At 40.3% G+C, this 16,881-nt stretch overlaps 1 protein-coding gene across 2 annotated transcripts in view; it reads left to right on the forward strand.

Moving 5' to 3' along the window:
- Positions 1-16,881, forward strand: part of ZNF106 (zinc finger protein 106) — a 42,183-nt gene that overhangs the window by 19,807 nt on the left and 5,495 nt on the right. Inside the window, exons 6-21 of one of the 2 annotated variants that reach the window (XM_033063412.1) lie at positions 326-938; positions 1,816-1,885; positions 3,471-3,625; positions 3,722-3,782; positions 4,121-4,462; positions 6,552-7,332; positions 7,710-7,765; positions 8,243-8,388; positions 8,693-8,827; positions 9,724-9,840; positions 10,979-11,170; positions 11,922-11,984; positions 13,481-13,600; positions 14,061-14,132; positions 15,602-15,673; positions 16,328-16,474. In XM_033063412.1, coding sequence (XP_032919303.1) covers positions 326-938; positions 1,816-1,885; positions 3,471-3,625; positions 3,722-3,782; positions 4,121-4,462; positions 6,552-7,332; positions 7,710-7,765; positions 8,243-8,388; positions 8,693-8,827; positions 9,724-9,840; positions 10,979-11,170; positions 11,922-11,984; positions 13,481-13,600; positions 14,061-14,132; positions 15,602-15,673; positions 16,328-16,474 — 3,142 coding nt within the window. The remainder of the gene's footprint in view (positions 1-325; positions 939-1,815; positions 1,886-3,470; positions 3,626-3,721; positions 3,783-4,120; positions 4,463-6,551; positions 7,333-7,709; positions 7,766-8,242; positions 8,389-8,692; positions 8,828-9,723; positions 9,841-10,978; positions 11,171-11,921; positions 11,985-13,480; positions 13,601-14,060; positions 14,133-15,601; positions 15,674-16,327; positions 16,475-16,881) is intronic. The other variant, XM_033063413.1, reaches the window with a different exon arrangement.

Below are 16,881 nucleotides of genomic sequence, written 5' to 3' on the forward strand. Positions count from 1 at the left end.
ATTGCATTTCTGAAACTTTCTTTAAACTTGAAGTATATGAAGTGTTTTGAGTACGTCACATTTGATTATTCCAGCCTTACTCGGGAATAATTTATAATAACATGATTTCTGTGAAAATCGTGCTGCCAGTTCTTAGCTACTAAGTCTGGTTATGTGATACGCAGGAGATGTTCCATTGCTAGATGAGGTAGAAAGCACACAATGCCTGTGTAATGGTATTAAATCTACTGCTTAAAGCACTAATGTACATTTGGGCAAGGGGGAGGCTTTTCTGTATGTGTAGCAGGTTTGTAACTTGTTTATTTTTCTTTTTATCTTGTTAAAGGTTTGGTATAGAAATGGTGCCTCTTGTTCAAAATGAGCAAGAGCTCAGTGAAGAATCTGATCCATCTACTCTAGAAGGATTCCAGTGGGAAGGGATTTCCTTAGCGATGTCTGGCTCGGCCAGAAAACGTAGCTTTTCTGAAAGCAGTGTCATAGCAGACAGAAATCCTTCTGCTTATAGCTTTTTCAATGAACAAGCCAAAATTAAAGAAAGTGGGCAAAGGCAAGTAATTGCAGCCACCCACTCACATCATATAACATCTGGATATGAGGCAAGCACTGACATTGAGGCTGATCAGAAAGAGGAGACACCGTCTCTTGCTTTGTTACCTTTTATGTCTGAAAGAACTGAGGCTAGCAGAAATAACAGCCTGCAGGCCACCTCTGAGATCACAGGCCTCACAGAACAAGACCAGGAGAGCCCAGAGAAGAAAACACCTCTTCTTGAAAAACAAAATATGTTAGAGATCTCAGAAGAAAATCGTCCAGCTTCAAATAATGCTTCACTTCTGGCAATGTCTAATAACATAGATGCAGCTACAGACAGTAGCTGCACATCTGGTACTGAACAGAATGACAGCCAAGGAATTGGAAAAAAGCGAAGAGCAACTGGAGTAAGTGTGCAATTCTGTCCAGCTTTGATGAAAAGGTTCTTTCCCTGTCAATGGTCATTCAGCTTTGGAATGCAAGGAGGACTTTCCCCATCTGATAGTCTTGTACATTGATAGTATCAAATGAATTTCTTATTTGATTTAATTTTCATTAAGTTTCTGCTTTCACAGTGCAAGACTTTTGATAATTTTTTGTAATTAGTAGGAATGACTCATGCTCTTTATTTTATTTGGTACCTGGTACACTGTGTTGGTAAACAAGAGCTGTTAAAATATTTCTGTGGAAGTACTAGGCTTTTTAGCAAGAACCTTAGTGTTTCACAACACAATTTAAATGTAAGCTAGCCTGTAGTATAAATTTATTTTCCTTAGATATTTCTGGATTTATGGTTAAGCAAGGAAATAAAAACCTTTTTTGAAGTTATATACCTAAAATTATATCCTTAAATCTGAATTTGTTTCACAGTCCAGTCTTAGACTTATCCAAAGGTTAATCAGTTGTTGATCAATGTCACAAAATGGTTTTGCAGAAAGCAATAGTTTTAATTCCTCACTGTTTAATCATCTATACTTTATACTAAAACTGTAGAGCAGAAATTCTGATTCAAGTGTAATCCTAAACGTCTGAGCAAGAAGAAGGCTGTTGGCTTATTTAATATTTCTTCCTGGTTGAGATGAAAACACTGCCCTCTCCCCTTTAAGGGAGGATCTCTCTGTCTTTTAAGAGCAGAGCAAATGATGAGTTACACAAGAGTGTGCAAGCAAATTGTGGATTCTTCTCTGTGCCTACAACTAATGATTGACAAGATGCTGGATGTTTGACTTCTTGATTTAGGCAAAATTATTCTTGTTACTTTTCAATAGAATATTTTACTTGCAGGAGGGATCTTCTCCTGAAATCCCTAGTCTAGAAAGAAAGAATAAAAGAAGAAAAATCAAAGGCAAAAAAGGTGAGTGAGTATCATACATGTGTGCATGTGGTGTAGAGGCTGTAAACACCCAGCAGTACTTTTTACTTGACTGAAGTAGTAGTTCCTTAGTGTTACCATGCTGTTTCTTGGGCTTTACTGAAGTTTATTGAGCAGTGTGGACTGCTCACAAATCTATACATTCTTCTCTGAAGGCTTTTATCTTAATTTGACATAAGTTATTTCTAAGAGAAGGGTATGTGCATCCTTTCTGCCTGCAGTTCATATTCCTGATTGTGCAAATGGGACCTTTGCTTTGCTTTGGGTAGTGGGGTTTGTTACTGTTTGAAGTTCTTAAGGGAGAAGTCCCCAGTTGAATTGCTACTAATTTGCCATGCAGCTTTCCCTTTCTAGTTCTGGGTGGTCTCACCAGAAAAATTGTACTCTGCTTAATTTGGTCTGTTTTCTGTTTTTGACATCTCTGGCAATACTTTTTACTTTTTTAATGTCCTTAGTAGAAATGAGTGTGGAATGCCTCTCTCCTTCCAACTCCTGACCAAAGAAAATTCTTATTCTGGTATTAGACAGATCTTTCTCAAACATGCCTTAAACATCCTCATCACCGTCTCTCAAAATGAACCATCCAACCATAGTGTTTTAGGCAGAATATTTTCTTTGGTAACTAAACCATTGCTTGGAGCTTTGGGCTCCAGAAGATGGCTTTCAAATATACCATTTATCTTCTTTTCATTATTTATTTGTATTAAGAGTTGTTTGTAATGTAGGGCAATAATATGACTCTTCTGTGGGAATAAATATTTCACTACGTGAAAAGGGAGGGCATTTATCAGCCTCTGTCTTCAATGACCAGTGTCTGTTAGAGACTAATAGCACATTTTACTTAGTAAAATCTCTTTCCCATTACTTTACTTTAACATGATTGTTATTGTAGTAAATTTGCTAAAGGAAACTATAACCTGAATGCAATTAAGTTGCACCCAAATAGAAATTTATTTGGACAATCTCTGTAATGGCAGAAGTCTCTAGGAGCGCTAGGAGGATCTTTTACTGAGTACAGTGCTTTCTTTCTCAAGAGATTGCAAACACCAGTTTCATGATCCAAAATGATCTTCAGTAGTAAACTGTTTTTTTAGTCACTGAGTTCTTTTTCTCCAAAAAAGCTTGTGCTTGGCCTTTGCATTCACACAATAATTTAAATATTTTTTAGCTTAATGTTGCCTTTGCCTTTTTGATTACATTAATGGCAGATGTGTATTTGTACTTCTTATACACATGTACTTCAAGAAAAGATCTTTGTGGAAGAGAATTACTTCATTTATTTAAGCTAAATCAGTGCTGGCAAAGCTGTAATGTAATTAATTACTAGAGCCATTGTTGAGATTCCTTTAAGAGGAATACTTGACTTTGCCCTTCACCCATGCAGACATGGCTAGTCCTGTTCATAAATACTCCTTTTCAGCTTGTATAATTATCCATGCTTGAATGCTTGACTTAATTTAGGTGATTTTTCCATTCTGAGGTGGTATTATTTATTGTTATATCACAAGTAATGTATCTTAATGTATTGTTTGGTGCAATTGGACTCTGCATTTTGTTTCTGTTTCAGAACGTTCTCAGGTAGACCAGTTGTTGGCTATTTCTCTGAGGGAAGAAGAGTTAAGCAAGTCCCTGCAGAGTGTGGACAGCAGCCTCTTGCAGGCAAGGGCTGCCCTGCAGGCTGCCTATGTTGAGGTTCAACGGTTCCTTGTGTTAAAGCAACAGGTAACAGTGGGCTTTGGAAACTGAACTAGAAGTTAGCAGCATGAAGAACTGCCTGTTAAATAAGTGGGACTGATATAAGCCACAACTGTTTTGCAGATAACTATGGAAATGAGTACACTGAGAAGTCAGAGAATCCAGATCTTGCAGGGGCTACAAGGTACAGGATACTACAGAGCTACAACTGTGGAATGCTTACTCTCGTAATCTTTGAACTCAGAATCTTTTAAAAACTGTGTTTAACTTCAATCTGTTCATTTAAGCTACAACAAAATGGTAGATTCTGAAAATGGGGAATTGACTTATTGTCAAGTGTGAACTGTCAGTTTTGATAGTTCCCTCTAGTGTCTCTTTTTCAAATTTTTCTTTACCTTGACTCTTTGTCCACAAGAAATGGGCTCCTGGCATCACTAAATTTTATTTTAAAATACAAATATTTTTGTTCTGTTATTTAGGTATTAATTTGTTTGTTTAATGTATCTCTTCTTTTGCCATTAGAAACATATGAACCTTCTGAACTCTCAGAGCAAATTTCCTGCAGTGCTCTAACTGAGAGACGAAACAGCAAATCTCAAATGGCAGCCGACTCAATTCCTTCAGGCTCTCTCCTGCCCCTTTTGGACACTTTGTCTTCATCAGTACCTCCACGAGTAGCTTCTGTTCCCATAACCATGCCATCACCATTCCAGTCTTCTGGCAGTACACCTTCTGATACTCCTGACTCCTCAGTACAAGTTAAGCGAGAACCTGTGTCTCCAAAAGGCACAGAACTCAGTGTGAATTCTGTGCCCCAGAGCTCTCCATGTGCTCCACAAACAGAAGAGGTGGAACAGAATGAAGGTATTTGTAGTTTCACTTTAAGATAATTAGCTTTAAGAAAATAAGGAAATTATTTTTTTCCCAAAAAGAATGTAAATTTTGTGTCAGGCAGGTGTGAGCTCTCATTAACTTGTGTAGAACTTCCTAGTTTTGCTTTGAAAATGGAACAAACATGAATTTGAAGGTTACATCCTCTTAAAATAATTTAGTTAGCTAAAAAACCCCAAACCAACACAAACCACTACCTTTCCTTTGCTTTCCTGTTTTTATTGGCATATGCTGTACTGTTGTGCCTAAACATCAGTGAAATTTTAATTGTATCAGCGTCATTTTTATTTTCAATTTTCCAACTCTAAGGAGAGATTTAGTGATCACTAGCTGCAGTGGCATGAAGTGTCTTGCAGAATCTTTAAACTTCACAACAGAAAAGTTGAAGAGGTTTTTTGCGTTTTTTTCTTATGAAGGTGAACCTTCATGTATAGCTACATTTGTTACTTAAAAAATTACTTCAGAAAGCTCTTAATCACATTATTTTTCCGTTTCCTACAAACTTCATTTTCCTACAAACTTAAACTTGCTGTATTAAAAGCAAGAATTTTTGATGTTCATTTCTAAAGTTACCATAGTTTTGGTATTGATGAACTTCTGTATGTGCTACATTTAAAATAACTTTACTTTGAGATAAATTTAGTAATTTGGGAGGAAATAAGCATCTGTCTTCAGGTAAATTCTGTAATTTGAGGAAGAGGAATTCACTCTGGGGCAGACTGTTTACTTCTTGGGTTTGAATGTTCAGCTTGTCAGCTTCCCATTGAGGTTAGCTCAGCCTTGCTTTGAGGGAGCCAATTGCATTTGATTTCCCCTAAATGGCAGCAGTGTGTCCCACCTGTGTGACTCTGTTTTCTTACATTGCCATGGTGATTTCTACTTCTTTTTCTAATACCTACAGTACTCCAAGTGGGTTTAGAAATTTCAGTTTAAGTGGTGGTTGCTGTTATAAAGTGACCAAGTTACTTCTTTCCCCTTTCCTTTGGGAAATGAGTGGCATATGATATCAGCGGCATATTCAGAATTTAAGGTTTTGTGTGCTTTCTTCCCAGTATAATTCAACACAGTAACTTTTTCAAACTTCATCTAATTATTCATTTCTTCCATACAGAGGTTTTTCTAGCATGTTTTGCAGTTGTGCATGACAGTTACATGTCCAAAGAAAAGCTTCTTTCCATTGATTCACTTTAAATGCAACATATTCTATGCTATCAGCAAGTTCTAGTTTTATCTGGGAATTCCCCATCTGAGGAAGGTGTGGGCGAGAGATGTTCTCATTTTAGCTGTTTCCAAAGCATGCATATTTCCAAAGCATGAAATTTGTCCTGTGATGTTTAATGTGCTTTTGGCCAAGCATTAGTGTAATTTGTTGGCTTCTGAGAGGCTGGAAGAGGAAAGTGTTTCAGATACTGCCAGCTTCCCATTTGCATTGCGTGATCCCACCCCAGAAATGCAGTGAACTTGAAACATCCTTTTCTGGATTGTAGTTATTGCAAGTGTAACTGGGGAATTTTAGGGTGTGGGTAACAACTGTGAGATGCTGCCCTTAATCTGTCTCAGCTGAGAGGTTGGATCATTTTGTTTATATTAATTCAGTCACAATTAAATGACAGTGAGAGTGTGTTGACCCCATTGCATAGTCCACCACAGATGAACTAACTAAATAAAGCCTACTCTCATGGCTTACAGTGCTGCTATTCCCAGGATAAAGGAACAATGCTGCAGAGTGGGTTGTGCATAACTACCTACCTTGAATTGGGTCCAATTAACTTGGTAGAAATAACTGTTTATAATAACTGTAATAATTCAGATGGGTTAAACACAAGATTTTCAAACTGTCACTGAGCAGCTGCGTCATACTTGGCATGCATTGATTAATATAATTTCTACAGCAGTCGTGACAGCTGATAAGGGAGCACACAGACAGGGGTGGTAGCATCTTAAGTCAGAATATGTACTTTACATGCACAGTTAAGTGTAAACAGAAAATACAGGGAGGGACACTTTGCATAAATAGTTACTGCTGTACAGATTGAATGTAATACTAGGCTGTTTTCTTTAGAAGAGACCAACCAGAAAACTTCGGTGTATCCAGTTATCACTGCAACCATATCCCTAGCAGGGCTGGCAGCTTGTTTCCAACAGACTAATCAAGATGTCCACAAGCCTGCTGCAGACATGGGACAGTCTGGACTTCCTGAGAACTCTTCTCCTCATTCAGTGTCTGTTTTCAGCAAGAGAGATGCAAATGATACCGTTGCTGAAAGATGCTTGCTGGATCAGTGTAGCACTTCTCTTTCAAAGCGTTCGGTCCTTCTTGAAATGCCAGTGGATAAAACCCCCAAATTGTCAGCAGAACCATCTGAGCAACACTTGCCAGTGGCTGCAGTCCCAGCAGAGAAAGGGAATAGAAGGAGGAGAAGGTTGAGAAAGAAGAAAACTCTGAGGGCAGCCCATGTGCCAGACAACAGCGATACAGAGCAGGATACGATTGACTTCAAGCCTGTCCGGAAAGTCAAGGGTGGAAAGGTTCCTAAAGCAGAAAAAGTTACTACATCTACTCCACCAAGAGAGGAGGGTGGAGTTACTGCTCAAGCAGCAAGAAACAAAGATGAGAATGATAGTGATGCTTCTCTGGAAGTAGTGGAAGTTTCAGCACCTCAGTGTGAGGTGGTTGATGTTGGTTCATCAGAGTCAGGAGATGAGAAACCAGACAGTCCTTCAAAGAGGGATTCATGCAACTCTGTGGATCAAGCAGTCCTAGAGGCATCTTGCTCTGGTTATGATGAAGTGAGCTCCACCAGTGAGATTGGCACAAATTACATGAATGATGGGAAAAGAAGGTGAGATTATTGTGGATTGTGGCATTATTTTACTCTGAAAAGTAAAATTATTAATATTGTGTAGTATTCATAAGAGGCCTCTCTTTTTTTTCGTTTTTTTTTAATTCAGAAAGTCTTACATCAGTGACTTCAGGAGTGAAATAAAAGGGAAAATAAAAACTGACTTGGCTTTTTTGGTCAACAAGTGAATGTGTCTTGTTACCTACTAATTTCTCTTAGTACAAGAACAGGGCTGCCCAGTTTGGTTTTGAGCTTACCTGTCACAGAATATTTTCTACTAAGTGCAGGATCTTGTGTTTTAGAGTATTACCCCAATATTTTGTCTGAAAATGAACATGCAAAGTTCAATCTTATTACTGTTTCTTTTTGTTTTACAGTGTGGCTGAGACACAGTCTTTCACATCATCCCTAAAAGGATCAAAGAACTCCTCAGGTATATCTTTAAAGCTTTCCTTCTGATGCTTTGTATGTAGTATCTTGCAGGACTTTAAGTCTTGATCAACCTGCTTCCATATGGGAATTTTTCCCTGAACATAAAAGCTTGCACTCAAAACTGAAGTGGGAAGTGACACATGCTCACATCATCTTACATTGAATGCTTTGTGTCTTGACTGCTCCACATCCCCCTGCCCCTCCCACATGAGCACTATTGCTCTACAGTTTCTGGAGAGCGATAATACAATCTCCTTTTAATTTTAAAAACGGTTCTCGACTTAGTCATATGAAGGTCTTTCTAGCACTTTATATTGCCCTCTGTCACATTCACAGTCCTGCTGGATTCCACAATGAAATTTGACTTAAAGGTGTTGAACCCATGAAATAGTTCTGCTGCTTGGCAGTACAAACCACATCAGTGCGTTTTCTTGATTGTGTTCCCATAGTGTAAAGTAAACATGTCTCTGTCCCACAGAAGTGTCTTCAGAGCCAGGTGAGGATGAAGAACCTACTGAAGGAACCTTTGAGGGACACTTGGCTGCAGTGAATGCTATTCAGATTTTTGGGAATTTGTTGTATACCTGCTCAGCAGACAAAACAGTTTGTGCCTACAATCTCGTTGTAAGTAAGGTTGTGGGAGTGGTGTTATGTTAATTCCAGTCACAAAATTGTCTTTTGTAATGCCTTACTGTGTAGTAAAGGAAGTAGCTGCTTTTTCAAGACCCTGGTTCATTTTGCAGTGTTATTTTCTTCAAACCTCTCTTCTCCACCTCCCCAACTCCTTCTCCCTATGAAATGGACAAGGGAAGATAGATTGCCACATGTATCCTAATTTTTTTAGCTGCCCTACCCTGTTCTGTTAGGTGCATATCGCAAGAGGTATTATGGGTCTTTATGCTGACAGACTCTATGCTTTCCTTTTTAGAGCAGGAAGTGTGTGGCCATCTTTGAAGGACATACTTCAAAAGTGAACTGCCTTCTGGTCACTCAGACAAATGGGAAGAATGCTGCACTCTATACTGGCTCAAGTGACCACACTATCAACTGTTACAATATCAAGGTACTCGAACTCTGTGTTGATTTACATATGCTGCATTTTATGCAGATGTTTTTACAAATACAAATTCTAGAAGCCTTTTAAACCTCTGTGATCTGGACATGAACACCAATCTCTTCATACCACTTTAGAGCAGGGAAAAAAATCCTCACAAACAAAACTGCAAACCATTAACTGATTTACTACCCTAAGCTATTGACTAGCTTGTCAGTAGGGTTTTGCCAGAACAGCATGGCATAATCCCCAAATGTTGGGAACACCAAAGTGCAGGGTAGCTGTTTGACTATGAATCTTGTCTTCCTGTATTTTTAACTCCATTCCTTATGGAAGGCACTGCTCTCTGCTCTATCTTTAGAGCAGCCGTAGAGAAAACAGGTATCTGTTATGCTGAAGGCATGTGAAAGAGCAGACTGAGGCTTTCTGAAGCTGGTATTTGAGGCTAAATAATAAAAAGACTTGCCCAACCTGTGACTTGAAGTACTAGAAAGCAAGTATCTGCTTCAGAGAGCAAACTGCCAGAGGTTTTAAACCCTTAAGTTCCCTGTGGGGAATGGGGAATCCTCAACCATTCAACAGATCGTTTTCATGTGTGTGTGTATGTGTGTATATATATATGTATATATATATGTATGTATAGTCAGTACTCTAAATTTCTATACATATTAAAGGTTGTGACTAGAACAAAGTATTTAGGGTTATAACTGGTTGCTGAACTACAGTCAAGCCTTAGAGACGGTCCTGATTAAAATGAGGATCAAACTGCCATGTGACACTAGACTCTCAAATGTTTTTCTCCAGTTCTGTTGGTTTAAAAATGAAAATCATCATTCATTTTGGGCTTTTTTCCTTGAATTATTTTCACTTACTGAAAATCTTTATGTACTTCTTTCCATTGCTAGACCAAAGAGCGCATGGAACAGTTTAAATTGGAAGATCGAGTGCTCTGTTTACACAGTAGATGGCGGATCCTTTATGCAGGTCTTGCAAATGGCACTGTGGTTACTTTCAGCATAAAGGTTAGTTTGTTTAAATATTAGCACCTGAAAGCCTGTTGTCATGCTATTTCTTTCCTCTGTGTTTCTTTCCATTCTTTATCTACAGTAGTAAATGTATTTGTAATGAACAAATGAACTCATTTTGGTAGACAGTGATTTCACGACCATAAGGCGCACTGGACTATAAGGCGCACTTGTTTTTTTTGCAGCAAGGATTCACCCCCAGCTCCCCCCACACGGTTGCTGGCCGAGGCCCTGCCTCAACCCGGCAGCCATGGGCCCCCGGGCCTACCTGTACCCGGCGGGGCCGGGCTATGCCTGCCGCTGCTTGGCCCTGCCTCCCTGGGGCCGGGTTATGCCTGCCGCCGCTCCGTGTAGTCTCCCCCGGGGCCAGGCTATGCCCACCGCTGCTCGGCCCTACTTCCCCGGGCCCCCGGGCCCACCTGTACCTGGCAGGAGAGGTGCCGTGGGCCCCCAGCCGCGCCTCCACCCGGCAGCCATGGGGCCCTGGGCCTGCCTGTACCTGGCAGGAGGGCCACCGTGGGCTCCCAGGCCCGCCTCCACCCGGCAGCCATGGGGCCCCAGGCCTGCCTGTACCCAGCAGGAGGGGTGCCGCGGGCCCCCGGGCCCACCTCCACACGGGCACCACGGCCCCGCAGGCCCGCCTCCACTCAGCTGCCATGGCCCTGATGACTCCTCCCACGGCTCGCAGCTCACACTTCCGTGTTGGTAAATTTCCAAACTTTGTACATTATATAAGGTGCACTGGACTATAAGGTGCGCTTCTGGGTTTGGGACAAAATTTTGGTCAAAAGGGTGCACTTTATAGTCGTGAAATTAACGGGAATGGTTACTGTTGGCCCCTTTTGGTTGTTTATTTTGTCCATGCATGAAGATGTCCTATCTACTTGTCACTTCTTTTAGGTGCTGTTTTGTTATGTTTTCCCTTGAGGTTCATCCTAGTCTACATAACATAAGGAGTTATTTCTTTAATTTGGAAACTTAATTGTTAAGATGTAATTCTTACCACTGCTATTTTGTGTGTCACTAAACTGAAATCAGATATCATAACAAGCACAATACAAAAGGACTCAATGGGCTAGTTAGTGTCATAGCAAAATTTTAATTCTTAAATACCATGTCTTTCTTCCCCCACCAGAATAATAAACAGGTTGATACCTTTGAGTGCCACGGCCCAAGAGCAGTGAGCTGTTTAGCCACAGCTCAGGAAGGAGCACGCAAGTTGTTGGTAGTGGGCTCCTACGACTGCACCATCAGTGTGCGAGACGCGCGGAATGGGCTGCTTCTCAGAACGCTAGAGGGTCACAGCAAGACTATCCTCTGCATGAAGGCAAGTGTCTCTGAAAATACATTTTGGACAAAGAATGCTTAAAATGATGAGCAGATTGTAATAGGAAATAGAGGATTTCTCTATTTTAAATTACAAAAACTGAGCAATTTGGTAGCGAAATTGTCTCTGCCTGCCTCTCATGTTCCCAGGTACCACATCTGTGTATGTCTGTGTTTTGAACCCTTTAGAAATAGTGATTCCATCACTTCCTTGGACAACCTGTTCCAATACCTGATCATCCTTTCAATGAAGAAACTTTTCCTAATATCCATTCTAAACTTCCCCTGGTGCAACTGGAGGCTGTTTCCTCTATTCTTGTCACTTGTTAGGGGTTAGGAGATAATTTTTCTTACATGAGCAGCATATAAGCATGCAGCCTGTCCAAAATTTCCAGGAAACATTGGGCTTTATTGTGCACGTGCAGGGCAGCATTCTGCATTCAGTTTGCATGGTCCCTGATTTGCTGCTGAGCTGTTCATGAGAATAATCCATAGGTAGGATGAGTTAGCCTGTTGGGCTGCAAGTTAACAGTTTTTTATGTCAGTTGTGAAATGTCAAATTTCATTGTAATACATTTTCTAGCTCTTATGCAAAGAACTCAATGCATGATTTTTCCTTTATGCTCTTGATTGATTTTAAGGCTCTCAAATTTAGGAAATATTACAGTACAACTTTAAACTGAACAGTGTCTTAACATTTGGCCTGTCCATTTCCATATCTGTTACAAAATCTAATTTTTTTTTTTTGTAAGGTTGTGAATGATCTGGTATTCAGTGGCTCCAGTGATCAGTCTGTCCATGCCCACAACATTCATGTAAGTCTCATATGGAAAAATTGAATGACTTTTGCTATTAAGGCACTGAATTCCTATGCTATAAAGTCAGTATTTCCAGAATATTTGACTGGTGGGGCAGATTGCTTCCAGAAAAGGAAGTCTCATGATTTTGTGAATGTGACTATGCACTACAGGTAACTCTGGAGAAATGAAGAGGCTACATAAATCTGCTGATTCTTGTCACATGATAAGCAATGCCTTTTTATCTGGGCATCTTGCTTTTGCAAATATAGCTACAAACATGCTGATAATATGGAAAAGGTTCAGAGAAAAGCCGTGTGAGATATTCTGGTGGAAAAAATGCTTCTTTATTACTGGAAGAACTTGAGGAACACTGTCTTCCAAGCTAGATGGTTCAAAAGCATCATGAATGCTTTGTCTCTAGCTTACCATTCTCTCCCTCTTTTACAACATCTTCCCTTAGTCCTAGCAGAAGTATTCGTGTAGCTGTGCAATAAGTTAGATTAAGAAACTTATCAGAGGGAAATTTTAGTTGACATGAAGTGTATACTTTTATGTATTTAGGTGAATTTGCTAACTGATCCTTATAGTTGCATAAATACTACTAGCATGGTACTTGTTTCAGGATGGGTGGGAATATGTAATTTATGATAGAAACAGAAACAATGAGGTTGGAAAAGACCTCTGAGATCATAGAGAACAACCTGTGACCAGACACCACCATACCAGCTACACCATGGCATTATCAGCATCCAGTCTTTCCCTAAACACTTCTAGGGACAGTGATTCCAACATCTCCCAGGGCAGCCTGTTTGAAAATCTAATCACCCTTTCTGTGAAGAATTTCTTCCTAGTATCCAACCTCCCCTGGCGCACCTTGAGGCCATTTACTTTTGTCCTGTTGCTGGTTGCATGGGAGAAGGGGCCGACCCCTCTCTGGCTATACTCTCAGGGAGTTGTAGAGAGTGATAAGGTCCCCCTGAGCCTCCAGGTTAAACAGCCCAGCTCCTTCAGCTGCTTCTCATTACACTTCACCAGCTTCTTTCCCTTCTTTGGACTCACTCCAGCACCTCAGTGTCCTTCCTGAATTGAGGGGCCCAAATCTGGACACAGCACTCAAGATGTGGCACTCACCAGTGTCAAGTACAGGGGATGAATCACTTCCCTGGTCTTGCTGGTCACACTACTCCTGGTACAGGCCAGGAATCAGCTCTTTGGCCACCTGGGCACTCTGGCAACTCATGTTCAGAAGCAGAGAAGAAAGATAACTTTACACAGAATGCATTTCTATTGTACTGGAATGGCTCTGTGTTAGGATGGGAAAACAAAAGGATAAGTAGTAGATCATAATCTGTAAGTGCCTTCACAGGGAATGGAAGTATAATAAGGGGTGTTTCCATTTTTGAGTAGTGAGCACTGAAGCTAGCTAACCTATATGGGTTAGGTAAAACCATTTTGTTCTTTTGTTTAAGAAAAACCAAGCACCTATTTACATTTGCTTTTTCTTGATGCAGACTGGAGAGCTGGTACGCATCTATAAGGGCCATAACCATGCAGTAACGGTTGTGAACATTCTTGGGAAAGTCATGGTGACAGCATGTCTGGATAAATTTGTTCGTGTTTATGAACTACAGGTAAGAAAATAGGTGGTTACTAGTGACTTTTATCTAATATGTGTTAGTTAGTGATTTTGAAGTCAAATAGAAGTCATCTTTGTACTTTCTGGTCTCTAGCCCATCCCTCTTTTTCCTGTTACTCAGTATATATAGTTGTCAAAATACATGGGTTTTAAAGAATGTAACCTAAACCATTCTTCTAGAACCTGGGTTATTCCAAGACAATGACAGCTCAGAAAAGTGGGGAAATTTTAGCTTTGTTTGCTGAGAGAACAAGTGCTTAGTTGGACAAAAAGACTCCCAGAAGCAATGTAAGCAAAACTGAGCTTTCAAGGTAGCTGTAAAGTTTGGAATCTACCATAGCAGTTTAATTGCTACCAAGGAAACTGATCTTGAAAGTATTATCTTTTACATATCTTTGAAAAATGGCTGTTAAGAAATGTCATGCTATTAAATCTCTGTTTCTGTTTCTTTCAAGTCACACGACCGCTTGCAAGTCTATGGAGGCCACTCAGATATGATCATGTGTATGACCATCCATAAGAGCATGGTAACTCCCTTCCTTTCACTGTTCTTAAAGAGAAGGTTGTAATTACCACAGGTGCATACAAGGCAGATATTCTTCAGATAAAGAAATCAGCCTGCTCTTTGACTGCATTTCTAAGTTTTCTCAGTCAAAGAATTGAGTGGCTATAACAGCTTTATACTTATGTAATATTATTGTCTGGGGAAAAATCACTGTTTAGCTTACTGTAGTCTTAAAATAATAGTACAGTAATTTCATGATTACAAGCCGCACCATTTTGACTAAAATTTTGCCCCCACCCCAGAAATGCGGCTTACACTCAGGAGCAGCTAATATGTGAATAATTTTCTGACATTTCCAACCCCGGAAGTGCAAACCGAGGTGGCCAGTCAAGCACCTGCTAGTAAAACCTGGGACTGCGTGATTGTTGCAAATTGGTTACTCTGTTTCGCGGCGGGTGGAGTTGGGCACCATGCCAGCAGCACGGGGTGGGGGAGGCGGGGGAACTCCTTCCTGCCGACCTTGCGGCTCAGGGGGAGGCAGCGGCTCCCTCCCTGAGCGGGGGGGGCTCCTTCCCCTCCTGCCGCCACTGCCGTGGGTGCCAGCGGGCTCTGTGCCCCCCTGCCACCGCGACGCAGTGCCGGGCCGGGGGCGAGTGAGCCCAGCAGCAGCGGTGGCCAGCCCCGAGCGGCCCCGCTGAGCCGCGGTGCCGAGCTGGGCCACCTGACCCCGTCAGCAGCCCCGAGCCCTCACGGCCCAAGCTGAGCCGGTAAACCCCGCCGTGCTGTTACTATTTGGCAACTTTGTTGCACGCGGGTCCTCACTGCAAACGACAGAGCGGCTTACAATTGGGTGCGGCTTGTGTATGGACAAAGAACAAAATGTTTGCCAACACCCAGCGATGCGGCTTATAGTCTGTGCGGCTTGTAATCTTGAAATTACTGTAATTGGAATACATTCTGCTCAAGCATCACATCTCATGTGAGTCCAACCTGAGGCTGAAACTGTGCTTCAGCAGTGGTCGGTTGTGGGCATTCTCAAATCGAAGAAGGGTTCAGATGAAAAGTTTAGTGATGAGTGAAAGGATCTGCATTTCAGTCTTTCTGAAATCCTAAAGTTCTCCACACATGTTCTTCTGATGTTCCTCTCCATCCTATTTTTGATTTACCTATAACGTTTAAGTCCTGGAAATACATTCAACTTGACATTTACACCTAGAGATTTTTTAAGTTTAGTGGATAGTACCTTAATTTAAACTTACTGTTACACACGTGACACTTGCAACAATAGAGGCTTATTAATTTGTAGGGTTTTGTGAACTATGAATACAAATATTAAGAGAATTCAGTTATACCTATATTTTAAATGTAGAAACCTTAGATGCTGATATTTCATTGTTTTTACCTATACTGAAGTCTCATTCAAAATTTTTACTACTTCCTTTTTTTTTCTTTTATTCCCAGCTCGTTTATCCATAAATATTTCTTTTACAGATATACACCGGATGCTATGATGGCAGTGTCAGAGCTGTGAGGCTTAATCTGATGCAAAATTATCGATGCTGGGTAATTAGCAAATTGTTTTTAGCCTTTGTTATTGAATTTTCTGGGGATGGTCTCTAGTCACTTAGTCCTGGGTAGTTTGACCTTAGATTTTTCAGAATTCATTATTTTTTAAAATGTGTATGTCCTCTTAAAGTATATATCACTTAAGTATATATATCACTAGTTTCATTTTTTATTGTCTTTGCTCTGTGTGTGTGTGTGTATATGTATCTGTATGTGCTTTGGGGCAAGTTATTATTGTAAATTACTGTTCTTTCTGGCAATTTTTAGATGTGTAACTGTTTAATGCCAAAAACTTTGGCTGAATGACATAGAAAAGCTGATTTACTGTGCTAAATAAGTTTAATTAAATTCCAAATGACTGTCACAGATAGTATTAAATCTTGTAGACTTTATTCCTCTCTCCCGTCTGCCATTTCTGCTGTGATCTAGGCTTGGCTAAAGGCAGGAAAATTTCTGTAAAGCTGTAGTTAAAGGACTTGAAAATGGAAAATGGAAATACCATTGAAAATGAAAATTGAATAAGATAAAATCTTACAGAAGTTGGCAGGCGTGCTTATAGTCTTGGAAGAATATTGTGAAATTGCAGGATGAAAAGCATTAGCAAAAATTGTATTTCCCTGGCTTATTCTGGTGTGTTGTTTTTTCTTCTAGTGGCATGGATGCTCCCTGATCTTTGGAGTTGTGGACCATCTGAAACAACACCTGCTAACTGACCACACCAATCCAAACTTTCAGACCCTGAAATGCCGTTGGAAGAACTGTGATGCTTTCTTTACTTCTAGGAAAGGTTCCAAGCAGGTATGTGGTTGAAATAACATGCTTGTATTTGGTAATACAAAGTACTTTATATCACCACTGGGATTTGATCCTATTTGTCTTAAAAAGGGTTAAATTATTCTAGCCTTGGCAGGCTTAACTGCATGTGGTCACAGTCATGCAAGACTAACAGGTTCAGCCCATGGCAGATGAACAGTGCAGCTATGGTAATTTGACATATGGTCAGTTTAAAATAGTTTGATCCTAAAATATTACATGGAAATGGTAGAATTGTTAAAATATTAAAGATATTCTACTCAAGGTATTGGGAAGTTTTTGAAGGAAAAATGTCTTTATAAGATTTCTGCCTTGAAAGCAGGTTTTTATCCTTTTAATTTTTTTCCATTGCTATCTCTTTCATTGTTGTTTATTTTTCACATGAGATGGTT

The sequence above is a fragment of the Catharus ustulatus genome, chromosome 6 (genome assembly GCF_009819885.2).
Source record: "Catharus ustulatus isolate bCatUst1 chromosome 6, bCatUst1.pri.v2, whole genome shotgun sequence".
NCBI classification, from domain to species: Eukaryota; Metazoa; Chordata; class Aves; order Passeriformes; family Turdidae; genus Catharus; species Catharus ustulatus.